The 15,227-nt window shown below is 35.6% G+C and overlaps 1 protein-coding gene across 4 annotated transcripts in view; it reads right to left on the reverse strand.

Annotated features, from left to right (window-relative positions):
* Positions 1-15,227, reverse strand: part of DCAF17 (DDB1 and CUL4 associated factor 17) — a 34,134-nt gene that overhangs the window by 9,655 nt on the left and 9,252 nt on the right. For all 4 annotated transcript variants that reach the window (XR_007952622.1, XM_051991077.1, XM_051991079.1 and 1 more), the window contains exons 7-11: positions 11,722-11,811; positions 8,318-8,425; positions 7,967-8,072; positions 2,436-2,578; positions 561-670 (exon numbers count right to left, since the gene is read on the reverse strand). Coding sequence is in view for 3 of the 4 variants with exons in the window: in XM_051991077.1 (XP_051847037.1) it covers positions 561-670; positions 2,436-2,578; positions 7,967-8,072; positions 8,318-8,425; positions 11,722-11,811 (557 nt within the window). In the remaining variant the exon portion in view is untranslated. The remainder of the gene's footprint in view (positions 1-560; positions 671-2,435; positions 2,579-7,966; positions 8,073-8,317; positions 8,426-11,721; positions 11,812-15,227) is intronic.

Raw genomic sequence — 15,227 nt, forward strand, 5'->3', positions numbered from 1 at the left:
CTTTAGGTCAATACATCCTTTCCTCTCCAGTTATAAAGCCAGATCATGTTGGTTTGTTTTCTCTATTTAGCACAATGCTCTGACATTAATCCCTATCAGAAAGAGGCATAGCTAAATATTCATCTGACATGATCTTATTGACAAAGAGAAAACAAGCAGACTCCTATTATCAAAGAGGAGAAAGCAATAAGTATTTTCTTTCTGTTAGAGTAAACATGGGGACTACAAATACAAACAAAAAGAAAGACAATCCTTTTCAAGAAATGTGCATTCTGTTGGGGAAGACCACATATAAATGGCACCTAAAAAGGAGGAGGAAGGGCAAAACTACAAAACAAAACAGTTTGTTTAAACACTTACAAAATGGGTTAAAAAAGAGGGAGGCCGAAAGAATAAACTCAAGTTTTCCTGAGGCCTGTCTTTCAAGTATGCTAGTTAGCACAGCACCAACTAATTATTTCTGCAGCTTCTTCAGTAGTTACCTCATAAAAACAGAGATGCCAATAAATGCTATGAAAAGCTATCTTTACAGCTCTATGATGACTAACAACAATACTTACTTGATCTGATTTGGACCCACATGAATTATTCTCCCAGAGGCATCAGGATGGAAATATATCCAGTCAGATTCGAGTGAACAACAGTTCATTTCTTGGATCCCATTTTTTGCCTAAAATTGGAAGAAAGAAATTAGGGGAAAGAGCAATAAATTATAGAACCTTTTCATAATTATACTCATGCGTGCTCATAGATCAATGCCAACATGTCCAACTACTGTTCATTAAGGGATACTAGGTTCAACTAGAGGAAAACCCGCCAAAATCAAAACTGGACAAATTCTAGATTATTTACTCTGTAGTTTCATACATATTTCACATACTAAGAAAAAGATTTCAAGCAAGTATAAAATGGAATGAAAAGAAAAACAAAAGCCAGAATGAAATCTTGTGTTTTTCACTGAGGTATAGGTAATCATGAAAATTTTCAGAGCTTATAATAATAGGTTATATTGGCAACATCAATCAGAAAATTATACAATACAAAAAGAGTAATTAAATGGGATGCTGCATAGAAAGTTCTTGAACAAGTCTAAAAGTGGTACATACATGTCAATTCTCAGCCCTCCACCCCATGCACCAGTGATTGGTTCACTACAGGGAAGTTCGCATTTATTCCATAATTTATAATCTGTAGTTGCCTGGGGCATTAATGTAAAGGCACTAATGTCTAGCCCAGGTGTAGCACCTCTACAATGTAGAGGTGAGGCATTGAAACCAGTTCTTCCTAACTCTAAGGCTAGCTTCCTTTCTACTGTTCAAGGCTGTCTCTCAACAATTATGATGATGATGGTTACTAATTATTATTATGTAAACTAAATATCAGGAAATACTTGCCACACAGCTCTATTTGAACCATGCATTCAATAATTTCTGGAAACACTTTTTTCAATTATATTACTGTGCTAAGAATAGGTATGCTCTATATAAACATTCTTTTCTCTCATCCTCTCCTTCCCCAAGAGCCCCAAACACCTGGAATCCCAATTGGGCACCAATTAATTTCTATATCTTTTCTCAAGATGTTTAACTGTTATCATCTTCTCGTGTGTAAAATGTAGCAACATCTTTCCTGTCAAAGTTACTGTCTAGTGTGTAAATGTGAATAACATTCTTGAAGATTAGAAAATATGAAGAATGATGAGTCCTAGGCAGAAGTCATTAAACATCAAAAAGGTTCTGGAAATAAAAACAGCTTAGTATAGCGCTGATGTTATGTGGGAGGAAGGGTGGAAGGAGAGAAAAAATACAACAACAAATTCTATATGAATAATTTTTAAAAGAAATAAATGCAAACAGGAAAGAAGTTCCCTATAGAATTTGTTCCTGCATATCTGCTTTAACATAAGTTATCTTTAAGGGCAGCTAGGAGGCACAATGGATAGAGCAGCCCTGAAGTCAGGAGGACCTGAGTTCAAATCTGGTTTCAGACACTTAACACTTTCTAGCTGTGTGACCCTGGGCAAGTCACTTAACCCCAACTGCTTCCTGAGCCAAAAAAAAAAAAAATATATATATATATATATATATATATATATATATATATCTTTAAAATGCAAAGGTCTGGTTACCAATACTTAGAGTCTAGTCTGGGAGGTAAGAAACAGAAAGAGCAAAGGAGGTCAGGAAGCTTTGTCCCAATACCTTTTCTCCTCTTCCCACTGCTGCTCACCAGAACTATCATTAAAAAACCCTAGAGGTGTCAGGCCCCGTATTCTTTACAAAGGTGTTGGTGAGCAGATAAAACATTGAACAGTGCTTTAGGTGGTACGAAATATTTTTCAGGAATATATACTTCTGCAATGGTAAACACTCGCCAGGAAGGATTATGACACTGGCTTATTCTAGAAAGGTTGGACAAAATGAGTCACTCATTACCAAGGAATGATCTTTGAGTGCACAAATATGGAAGACGCCTTTTTGTTTCTTCTTGTTAGGAGTGATGATGTAGTGCCATGGATAGCCTCCAATCTGAAATGTGTTCTCCAGAGAAGATACTTCAAAAAGCAGCGGAGGAGTATCTATAGAAATAGGAAAGGAAGTTACTATTTTACCTGTAGGATGGATTTTTTAGATCATCTAGAGTCAACTTAGAATTTCTGTTGAATGAACTTATTAACATTCCATTATAATAAGTGAGAGGTAGAATGGATACAGAACAGGCCTTGGAACCTTGAATGCAGATGCCCCTCAGACATAAACAGGCTGCCCAAGGCCCTGAACTTCTCAGTACCCCAGACAACTCTTTTAAAACTGGGTTCGTCATCTTTTATGTGTCAAGGACTCCTTTGGAAGCTGGGTAAAGCCTATGGACTCTTTCTGAGAATAAGGTTTTTAAGTACATAAAATGAAATATAGAAGATTATAAAAAATATCAATTATCTTGACAGAATTAAATGAAATATCAAACCAGTTCAAAACCATAGCTTTAAAATCCTTGCTGCAAGAAATTAGGTATGGACCCACACTTAACACCATATACCAAGATAAGATCAAAATGGGTCCATGATCTAGGCATAAAGAACGAGATTATAAATAAATTAGAGGATCATAAGATAGTTTAATCTCTCAGACTTGTGGAGGAGTAAGAAATTAGTGACCAAAGATGAACTAGAGACCATATTGAACACAAAATAGAAAATTTTGATCATATCAAATTAAAAAGCCTTTGTACAAACAAAATTAATACAAACAAGATTAAAAAGGAAGCAACAAACTGGGAAAACATCTTCACAGTTAAAGATTCTGATAAAGACCTCATTTCCAAAATATATAGAGAATTGACTCTTATTTATAAGAAATCAAGCCATTCTCCAATTGATAAATGGTCAAAGGATATGAACAGACAATTTTCAGATGATGAAATTGAAACAATTACCACTCATATGAAAGAGTGTTCCAAATCACTGTTGATCAGAGAAATGCAAATTAAGACAACTCTGAGATACCATTACATATCTGTCAGATTGGCTAAGATGACAGGAAGAAATAATGATAAATGTTGGAGAGGATGTGGGAAAATTGGGACATAATACAGTGTTGGTGAAGTTGTGAACTGATCCAATAGAATCATTCTAGAGGGCAATTTGGAACTACGACCAAAGGGCTACCAAATTTTGCATACTCTTTGATCCAGCAATACCATTACTGGGTCTGTATCATAAAAGAGAAAAGGAACCACATGTGTAAAATGTTTGTACCAGTCCTTTTGTAGTGGCAAGGAACTGGAAACTGAGCAGATGTTCTTCAGTTGAGGAATGATTTGAGTACATTATGGTATTTGAATGTAATAGAATATTCTTGTTCTAAAAAAAATAATGAGGAGGCTGATTTAAGAAAAGCCTGGAAAAACTTCATAAACTGATGCTGTGTGAAGCAAACAGAACCAAGAAAGCATTGCAGTACAGAGTATATCAAGATTATCTGATGATCAACTATGATAGATTTGGCTCTTCTCAGCAATACAATGATCCAAGATAATTCCAATAGACATGGGATGGAAAATGACATCCACATCCAAAGAAAAGAACTATGAAGACTGAGTGCAGTTCAAAGCATATTATTTTCATTTTTTTCTTTTTCTTTCTGGTGGTTTTTCCCTTTTGTTTTGATTTTTCTTTCTCAACATGACTCATATGGAAATGTTATATATGCACATATTTGTATATGTAGAAACTATACCAAATTGCTTACTGTCTTGGGGAGGAGGGAGGTAAGGGAGAGAGGAAAAGAATTTTATAAAATCTTATAAAAATAAATGTTGATAAAGTGATTCAGGCTAATTCCAATAAGCTTGTGATGGAGAAAATCATCTATATCCAGAAGACTATAGGGACTGAATGTGGATCACAATATAGTATTTTCACCTTTGTTATTGTTGCTGTTTACTTGCTTTTTTTGTCTCTCTTCCTTTTTTGATCTGATTTTTCTTGTGCAGCATGATAAATGTATAAATATGTTTAGAAGAATTGCACACTTTTAAACTTATACTGGATTACTTGCTGTCTAGGGAAATGAGGAGGAGGAAAATTTGAACATAAGGTTTTGCAAGAGTGAATATTGAAAACTATCTTTGTATTTATTTTGAAAAATAAAAACTATTATTAAAAAAATAAAATTTTGAAAAGAAAAAAAGGAATATTGAAAACCATCTTTATATGTAATTGGAAAAAATATACTACTAAAATAAAATTTTAAAAAGACTTTAAAAAAGAGAAAAATTTTAATAGTGTAAATGAGGTATGAATTATATGTGTGTGTGTGTGTGTGTGTGTGTGTAAGATTATCTTTTTAATGTCATCTTTTCTGAATCTGATGAAGCCAATTCCATAATGACTTGGTTTTTTAATTTAGTTATAGTTCATTTCCTTCACATATATTTCCTCCATTATACTTCAGTCAAAGAAAGTTAGCTGTAGTTATTTAAAGTTTCTGAGGCCTTTGTTTATGAACTCTGAATTAGATAATTTTTCAAGATGAAATAGGGAAATTGCCTTCTATTCAAAGGTACATTTCCTTTTGGCTTTCTCATTTGTTCTTTCCAATTTTTTTTTTGTATGTAGTGACTTTATTATAAATGTATTTGTTTCCTTACATGTGCTGCCTTTGTTGTAGTTTTATTTTTGTTTTGAACTTCATCTTTACTAGTGATTTTACTAGATTTAATAGTGATTATAGGAAACTCCTTGCAAATAAACCTAGAAAGCAGCTATATGCTTCATTCACTGTTCCAAAAACCAAGATATTCAATTCTAAAATTTCCCTCTCTCACCACAAGTTTGAGTCCACTTCGCTAATTGCTCCTATAACTCAGATTAAAAGAAAGTCCCCCTCCTCTTGATCTCAAAAAAGCTATGCTCTCAAAGAGTTCGTAGTTTAATTGGGGAAAACATACCATATAAAGGATAGATTGGGGGCAGTCTTAAAGAAATGTCATTAAGATTAAGGAGGGTCATAAAACATTTCTAGCAGAAGGTAAGATTTTTAGCTGACACTTGAACGAAGCCAAGGATGCCAGAAGATAGCTATAAGGAAGGAGAACATTCTAGAGAGGGGAGACAGCCAGCAAAAATGCTTAGAATCAGGAGATGAAAAGTCTTGTATAAGCAACACCAAGGTGACCACTCATCATTTGATAGTAAAGTATGTAGAAAAGAGTAAGGCATAAGAAGGGTATATATAGAAAGGTAGAAAGGGGCCAGGTTATGAAGGTCTTGAAAAGTTAAACAGAAGATTTTATATTTGATTCTGGAAATAATCAGAATTATTAAATTATTAAATAGGGGGATGATGGTTAGGCTTGTAGTTTAGGAAGTCACTTTGATAGCTGAGTGTAAGATGGACTAGAATAGGGAAAGATGATCCAGGCAGAATCACACTAGGGTATAATAGGCTAAGCATGAGGTGATGAGGGGCTTGGTCAGAATGGTAGCAGTGTTAAAGGAAAGAAGAAAACATACATAAGACATGTTTCAAAGGTAGAAACTATAAGACTGGGCAACTAATTGCCTACTGGGGAAGTGAAAGTAAAAAGTTGAGGGTTACACCTAAGTTATAAGCCTGGATGACTAAGAAAATGAGGAATTTGTGAAAGCAATAGGGAAGTCAGGACACAAGGAAGGTTGGGAAGTTAAAGATAATGAGTTCAATTTTAGATACATTGAATAACCAAATAAGATGTCAACCATTCAGTTTTAGATGTCCAAAAAGTAATCAGAAATGCAAGAATAGAGGTCTGAAGAGGTTAAGGCTAGACAAACAGTTCTGAAAAACATCTGAAAAAGATGACAACTAACAAATGTTGATGAGATATCATAGTGACATCTCCTTTCCCATAGACATAGTGACATCATAAAGTGAAATAATACAAAAGGAATTGGGGAAAGGACACAGGACAGCGATTCTTAGGGTATACCCATGGTTAGCAGTCCTGGAAGAAATCCAGTAAAGGGAGACTGAGAGGCAACAGTCAGACAGGTGGGAGGAGGAGCAAGAGAGAACAGTGGCATGAAAACCTAGAGAGTGTCAAGGAGAAGAGGGTGACTAACAGTATCAAAAGTTGAAGAGGAAGGATGAGGACTGAAAAAAGGACATTAGAATTGTCAAGTAAGAGGTGATGACTTTTGACAGAACAACTTTGGTTGAATGACGAGGTCAAAAGTCAAATTTCAGAGATAAACTAATCCTAACTAAAAATTTCTCTCCTTTGTCAAATTTTCCCTCAGAGCACTTTATTCGGATCTCTGCTGTTCCTCTCTTATTCTTGACACTGTATTATTCTTATCTTTGTATGTCACCATCCCCTAGGCTCTCTGAAGGAAAAGATGATCATTTTTCATTTTTGTACTCCTACTGCCTAGCACAATTCCTTGCAGAGGAGGTATTGAATAAATGTTATGCTGAATAGAGACGAAGTGACCCTGAATAACTCCCGCTATCCAGACTCCATTTATGTTCTAGAGCTTCCTCTCACAGACTGGCAAATCCAGTGAAATCAAGGGTCCTCAAAGGATCAAATGAGTCCACAAACCTGCCAAACTAGATCTGCCCAGGTATGACAGAGCTATGTTTTCAGTGTGTGGAGATGTGCATTAAGAGAGTGTGGACAATTTTAGCAGCTGGTGATTCCATGAGGAGCTTTCTAATAATTGTGTAAATTCAGTCAAGAGCAGTTATGATATCTGAAAATGAGGCTATAGTCTGCAGAGGGAATTTCAAAATCTTTTTTTCAGGAAACTCATCTCTTCCATCTCTGAAATCAGGGAAACTTAAGAAAAGTCAAAAGACAGACAGATCTTGAAATTTAGGGAGCTGAAATTAAGTTAGAAGAGGGAAGGCATAAGCTGTTGATGTTCACATGAGAATTATAAGGAGAACTAAAGCCAGGCATGGAGCAATAACATCATAGTCAAGAAAGGACAAAGCTTTTCTCCCTACCTATTCTCCATTTTCAATTCCTAAATGCTATCACAGCCTAGTTGGATTTTGTACATTACCTCAAAGGTATTGTGAAGCATTAAGAGATTCTTGCTAACATACGTTCTTATAACTATAAAAAGTTCTATGGGAAAGGAGATGTTACAAGTGTACAAATATCTGGTAGGTAATCATTTATGTGTATTCTCTAGTGTAGTAGAATGCAGGCTGGACTCAGGGCAGGAAACTTGGGATCTAACCCTAGTTCAAACACTTGCCATCTGACTATGAGTGAATCATCTCTCTCATTTTTGGTGTCAACATCTGTAAAACGGGGATAATAGCATCTCTACTACCTACAGGACTACTGGAAGGAAGGCATTCTGTTAAAATTTTCACAATTATAATTTTTATAAATGAACCACTTTGATCAGCAACATTTATTAAGTATTTGCCATTTATTCTTTCAAGAACATCCTATGCAAAGTACATACCTGTGATTTTAATATTACAAGGAATGCCAAAAGGTGATTCTCCTACAGTTCCAGATGTCCCACCCCATCTGCATGTGCGCCCCAGGTCAAGTTTCTGCTGCATGAACTAAAAAACAAACAAAAAATGTCTTTAGCATTTCTACTCTTCTTAAGAAACACTCACTTCCCACCCCCACTCCCCCAATCATTTTAAAAGTTACATTTGTTTTTCAGAGGCTGCTCAGTTTCTTTAACTTGAAATCCACATAAGATGCCTGTTCTCTTGATATAAAAGCATGTTATTAAAGAAGAGCCAACCTCAACTCATTCCCTGAAGTTAATTTCAGCGTGGTAAATTTCGCGTTTCATTACCTGCTCTGTGATGGCCTGGAAGCTATAGAGTCTGATCAGTCCTGAGTTATGCATTACAATCAACATTCCATGAGAAATCGTGGCATCTGTGACACCACTCCCAAAAATCTGGGAAGAAAGGCAGAGTTCACTTGTGAGAAACCCCAGAGAAAACATTGCTTCCAAGCACTGTAGCTACGGATACATCATACTGCTTTGATAGACTTGTTTACTATTCAAATTACTCATCCAGACCTGCTGCCTGTTGTTTTAATTTCAGGATAAAAAAAAATAATTCAGCACTTCTTAGTAATCTATGGAATAATAGGTCTGTGACAGCAGAGAGCTAGAAAATCAGCTACAGAGCTGAGGTGCTATTAGGGGTGAACTACTGGAGTCTAAGGCTCTGAACACTAATGGGATCGGCGTGTGCACAATGAGTGGAGAACATACTCCTTAATGATGCAGCTGCATTCATTTGGTTCAGAGAGCTTTGTACATACCCATTAAGAGCAACCCTGCTCTCCATGGAAATATGAATACATTTTGTCCATCTAATTCTTAATGGATACCACTCTACCATGCATGTACTGCCAGGTGCCCATTCTTTATGCTAAAATGTTCTTTATAAAAAGAGATTTTTATTTAGCTAATCATTGGTGGAGAGATTGAATCTGGGAAAGGAATTCAAATGAGAAACTGCCAATTCCAGAATTTTACCCATCCTTTTGTTTTCTAAATCTCTAATATCGTTTGATTTTTCAGTCAGCCTTATAGGGAGCCAGATCTTTTTTCCTTAAACAGTCACATCAAAATCATCAATAAAACTTAGAAGGAAATGCAGCATGAACAGAACTTAACTAGTGATTTAGATTTCTATCAATGTCTTCACAATGGATTCTGTAATTGTTCTATTAATTCTCTATGAATAAACTAGATTCTGTACATGTAAAGCAGCTAAAGGCTAACATAGAATAATAGCCATATTATAGATATATATGGAAGAGCAGTTTTGATATTAATGAATTTCTATGTTAATGGTTAATTATGTTTGCTTAAGATTACCTGCCTTAATGGTATGGAAGAATCTGGTGAGTTTCGTTTTCTAGTGTGAAATATAACTCTTGTAGAAATTAAATACATATTTGCGTGTTATCTGTATGTAATATATAGATAGATACATAGAAAACCTATTTCTATTTGCATACATATATATATCTTCTATTATATATAGAATTACACACACATATATCTCTCTATATATGTCAATACACACATATCATCTAAATATGTTAGAAATGGGTCTTCTATTACTTAATTGCTCCTTTTACTATTCAAATCACCTCTCTAATCTTGGTGCTTCAATTTCTGGTTTTGTTTTTAAAAAACGATTCTGTGCTTCTTAGTAAAAAAGAAAAATATCTTTTGTGATACAAGTAGGTACTTAATAAAGGTTTAAAGAATAATTTAACTCAGAAAAATCAACTTAGAAATAGCCACTAATCCAGGGGGAAGAGCAATTTATGCTAGGGGAATTTAAGACTATCGAGTCTATATAATTTGAAGATAAGCTGCCAAAAAAGTGTTTTGTTTTGTTTTTTAATGAGCAGGTGAAATTTTTGAACTTATGCAGAAGGCCAACATAGGTAACAGAATAAACTTTGAGATTTCCACTTTCAAATTAAGATAACATTTTATTTCCATTTTTGCCTGTGTCCACATTTAGTGATGCTTTAATGAATGCTCTGATAAATATATTTCATTAATTATTCAATATTAGAAGATATTATTTTGTTCATTAACACATCTACCATCATCTTATTCTTAAGATCTATACATAAAACAGAAAGGTTAATCAACTTTAGAAAATGAGGGGTCTAACATTCTGAAACACTTGGGATGCAAAAATAGATTGATCTATCTACTAATGTAAGATACTGGGAAAAAAATAAAATGTTGCCTGTGCTCAAGGATCTTAAATTTTACTAAATTTAAAATTTACAAGGAATATAACATGTATCCTGACAAGCAAAATACAAGGAAGGGAGCAAAAGGGCAAGAAAAAGATCAGGCAAAGAGCCTTTAGAAAAGCATCAATAACTGAGAGGGAACAGGGAAACTCCATGAAAGAAATAGGAGTACAATCCAGGTATCAGAGCTTGTGGGTATATCAGAGCTTAAAAGTAACAGATATATTTGTACCATGTTTCAGCTGACTCTTCCCCCAAATATATTCTCATAGATCATTAACATACTAGCATTAGCCATCATTACACTTTCCCCAATACTGTTGTTTGTGCTTAAGACTACCCTATTTTCAAATATTATTAGGAGACAAAAGAGAAACCACATGGGTCATTTTGGTCATGAACCACAGCTCTGAAATTGTTTTAAATGTGCTCTTGGCTCTGTTAAAGGAGTCAAAACACTATTTACTTTAAGGTTTAAAACCAGTGATCTTCAACTTTGAGGTTGTAACACCTTTCTATATTATTTTTCAAACCTAGAATCTTATTTCTAGTGGTGTTGGGATAGGGACTAGAGATGACAGAAACAAATTCAGAACATGTCCTTCATTCCTATAGTTTGCTTTGGAGTCTTACCATATATAAGGCCCAAAGCAATGATTTTCAATGGTACATATAGCACTGACTGGCTTATTGGTTTTGTTTTTTATGTTGAAAGTCACTAAAACTTTAATTATCTATGCCATTTACCTATCCTTTTTCATAGATGAGCTAGGAACATTTCTGTTTCTGAGGCTGTAGGCAGCTATATTTTCTAAATCAAACCACTTCTCAATCCTTAGTCAAACCAGATATTATCTATGTAATATCAATATTTTTTGGTATCTATTATCCCTCTGCTCCTGATTTTAGAAGAATCTTGCCTAACACTCTTTAATGGTTTTAGTATTATAATTATCAGGAAGACTTGACTTTCTGTTGACTTGGACTGTATTCAGATCATTAGAATGATATTTTTCCCTTCAAAGTTTCCTCATAAAAACTAAGAAAATCTTGTTCTAAAGAGGCTTGAAAAACAAAACATCCTAAGTCTAGTATCAAATGAGAATAGGAAAAAACTGTAAGAGAAGCAAGACATTTGATTTATTGTGTATCAGCTATATTGCATAGAAGAAAGGTATGCTGGCAGACATGTTTAGTTGGCTAGGGAATTTATTTATGTATCTAACTGGGTTCACAGATTTGCTCCTTTGCATATACAATTATCACCGGCTGGCTATAAATCAAGTAGTTGCTTACTCTTCTCTTTAAATGAACAGCATAGACAAAAACCTAATGAAGCAACAATTAAATGGGGGTGGCAGTCTCTATTTTGCAAAAGAAACAAGGAAGGTTTACCATATGTCATTCTTATTATAGCTACTGCAGGTCATACTTAATTTAGAAACTAGTTCTTACTTTCTTATTGATCTCCAGCATTCCTATAAGTGAGAGAGGTATGACTCGAAATACAGCAAAGTACAACAGCACAGACGGTTGAATGCCTGCCTGGAAAGAAAGAAGGAAATTAGAGACAACCCACTAAGCATCGTTACTATGCTTCAGGCAACACTATGTTTTTATAAAGGAGAAAATGTCCATCCATCTAGAATGAAACTTACAGGCAAACAAGTTAAATTTGACATGAAGAAATAAGTATTCAAAACATCCCCACAAAACCTTCCATCATTGGAGCATAAAATTGAAAAAATGATTGACACAAACCACAGCCGTAAATATTTCTTAGCAGTGAGAGACTCTGGGTTTAGATCATAAACTGAAGCCCAAAAAACAAACAAGCTAATCAAGAGAAGCACAGCTATCAAGACTCAATGTATCATTTAAAATTAGCATCATGTTGATAAGAACAGCAGGTCTTCAGGAAAAGAGAAAAAAAAATGCCTCAAGAACTGCAGCCTGAATTACTTCTCTTCTTAAAGAAGAGATTCCCTAACTGGAAGGACAGGGTTGAGGCTAGGCCCCTTAAACAGTATAGTGAAATGCAAAGTATTCTCAAATGATCTGTGGAAAAACTTTGTAAATTTTCTGGATCCCTAAAGATCTGTCAGGGAACTTTTCCATTCCTGAAGCAAGAGATGATAGTAACAGGATAGGTAGGACTGTGGGGTGAAAAGGAAAAAAAGAGAGGTAACAATTTAAAAATAAAAATCTTTCCAATATTGCTATGGATTGTGGAAACAGAATGAAGGACAGGGACCTACTTTTTATAACATCATAGATTCAGCACTAGAAGGGACCTCAAAGATCAAGTCCAAATGACTCTTTTAACAGTTCAGGAAACTGAGGCTGAGGGAGGTGAAATAATTCACCTAAGATCACAGAAACAAGAAACAGCAGAGCTAGGAATCAAACCCAGGTCCTCTGACCCAGATCCAGTTCTTTTTCCCTGTGCCACACTGCTTCCAAAAGAAGAGAAGAATCTTGGGGACAACAAGTGCCAATTATTTTGAAAATCTTAAAGTGCTATATAAATGAGCTATTCTGCTCTAAGGGAAAAATATGAATTCATTTGAGTTTTGTATGTGGGAGGAAACAGGGAAAAGGATGTGAGAAAGCTCATGCATGGGAGTTATCAGTTAGTAGGCATTTACCAAGTACTTACTATGTGTTATGCATACTCTTAAGCCCTGGGGATACAAAGAAAGACAGAAACAAGATATCTGTCTCCATATTGTATCTGGGAAGACTAAAAGTAAATAACTACATGTGTGCATGTGTGCATGTGCGCGCACACGCACCTAAAGATAGTCTTAGAAGATAAGGCTTCTTTTAGAAGGTGAAATGTGAGCTGCACAAGCAAAGTCAGAAGAGACCCATAAGGAAGGAGAGCCTTTCAGATATTAGGGACAGCCAGTGAAAAAGACTGAAGAAGGGAGATGGGGCATTCTTTGAGAAATCAGCAAGAAGATCATGTTGTTGGAGATAAAACAAAGTGAAAAGTGATAGAAAAAAAAGAAGGAAAGTTCATATATGGAAAGGATTATGAAGAGCTTTAAATACGAAACAGAGTTTATGCCTGATTCTGAAAATGCTAAGGAGCTCCAAAGTTTATTAAGTATGGAAGTCACACAGACCTGTTCTTTAAGATGTTTCACAAGAAGTAGGGGATAGACTGGAGTGGGGAGAGACCTGGGGCAGGCAGAAAGTCACCACAAGGCCACTGTGACAATCCAGGCATGAAGTAATAAAGATTTGTACTAGGGCACAGTCATGTGGCTGGAGAAAGGGGACCATATACAAAGGATGTTGTGAAGAAAAAATGACAAGGCCTCACAAATGATCTAAAATGTGAAGCAAGGTTGAGTGAAGAGCTGAGGATGCTACCCTCCTGGGTGACTGGGAGGATAGATGGTGGTGCCCTCAACAGTAAGTTGAGAAGAGAGAACAGTTTTTGGGGAAAGGTAATAGAATTCCATTTCGGACATGGTAAGTTTGAGATTTCTGCAGTATCTAAAGTCAGAGAGGCAATTGGTGATAGGAGATTCAGCACTGAATTTAGAGATAACAACTGAACCCATGGAAGGTAATGAGATCTGTGCAAACTGCCTGACTCAGTTTCTTCAAATATAAAATGGGGGTGGTAATAGCACCTAACTCCCAGAGTCCCAGTTCAGAAGATCAGTGCTGAATTTAGAGATAACAACTGAACCCATGGAAGGTAATGAGATCTGTGCAAACTGCCTGACTCAGTTTCCTTAAATATAAAATGGGGGTGGTAATAGCACCTAACTCCCAGAGTCCCAGTTCAGAAGATCAGCACTGAATTTAGAGATAACAACTGAACCCATGGAAGGTAATGAGATTTGTGCAAACTGCCTGACTCAGTTTCCTTAAATATAAAATGGGGGTGGTAATAGCACCTAACTCCCAGAGTCCCAGTTCAGAAGATCAGCACTGAATTTAGAGATAACAACTGAACCCATGGAAGGTAATGAGATCTGTGCAAACTGCCTGACTCAGTTTCCTCAAATATAAAATGGGGGTGGTAATAGCACCTAACTCCCAGAGTCCCAGTTCAGAAGATCAGCACTGAATTTAGAGATAACAACTGAACCCATGGAAGGTAATGAGATCTGTGCAAACTGCCTGACTCAGTTTCCTCAAATATAAGATGGGGGTGGTAATAGCACCTAACTCCCAAAGTCGTTGTGAGGTTAAAATATTAGTAAAGTACCTTAAAGTATTTTATTATATATTATTATTACTCTCTGTGACAAATTTCTGCCTTTTTACTGCCTCCTTCTGTAATGGTATTATTTAAATAGGACCACATCCCTTCTAGCCTTAAAATTCTTCTTCATTTAACCTTATCGGCACTACTAATAGTCTCTAATATCTCTCCTTTTCTTGGCTAAACTATTTAAGAAAGTCATCTACCTTAGGTGCTTCCTCTTTCTCTCCTCTCCCTCACTTTTACATTTTCTGAAATCTGGCTTCTGACATCATCATCAACTGAAACCACTTTCTCAAATGTTTCCAGTGATTTCTTATTTGTTGAATCTAATGCTGAATCAATTCTTTTTGACCTCTCTCAGCTTCTTATATTGCTAATCACTATTTTCTCAAGGATACTCTGTCTTCCTTCTTCTAGGCTTTCATGACAGTTCCTTTTTTCTGGTTCTTATCTGACTACTTCCCAGTCTTCTTTTCTAGATCTTCATTCAAGCCATACCTGCTGACCTTGGGTATCCTCCAAGGCTCTGTTCTAAATTCTTTTTTGTTCTCCCTCTATACTATCTCACTTGTTGATTTCATCAGCTCCCATGAATTCAATCATTATCTCCTGAATTCCAATCTCCAAATACCTCTTGGATATCTTGTTGGATGTTCTACAGGTACTTCAAATTCAAACATTCTAGGAACAATCGTTCCTCCCAAATCCACCTCTCTTCCCAACCTATCAC

Source organism: Antechinus flavipes, chromosome 3 (genome assembly GCF_016432865.1).
Source record: "Antechinus flavipes isolate AdamAnt ecotype Samford, QLD, Australia chromosome 3, AdamAnt_v2, whole genome shotgun sequence".
Classification (NCBI taxonomy): Eukaryota; Metazoa; Chordata; class Mammalia; order Dasyuromorphia; family Dasyuridae; genus Antechinus; species Antechinus flavipes.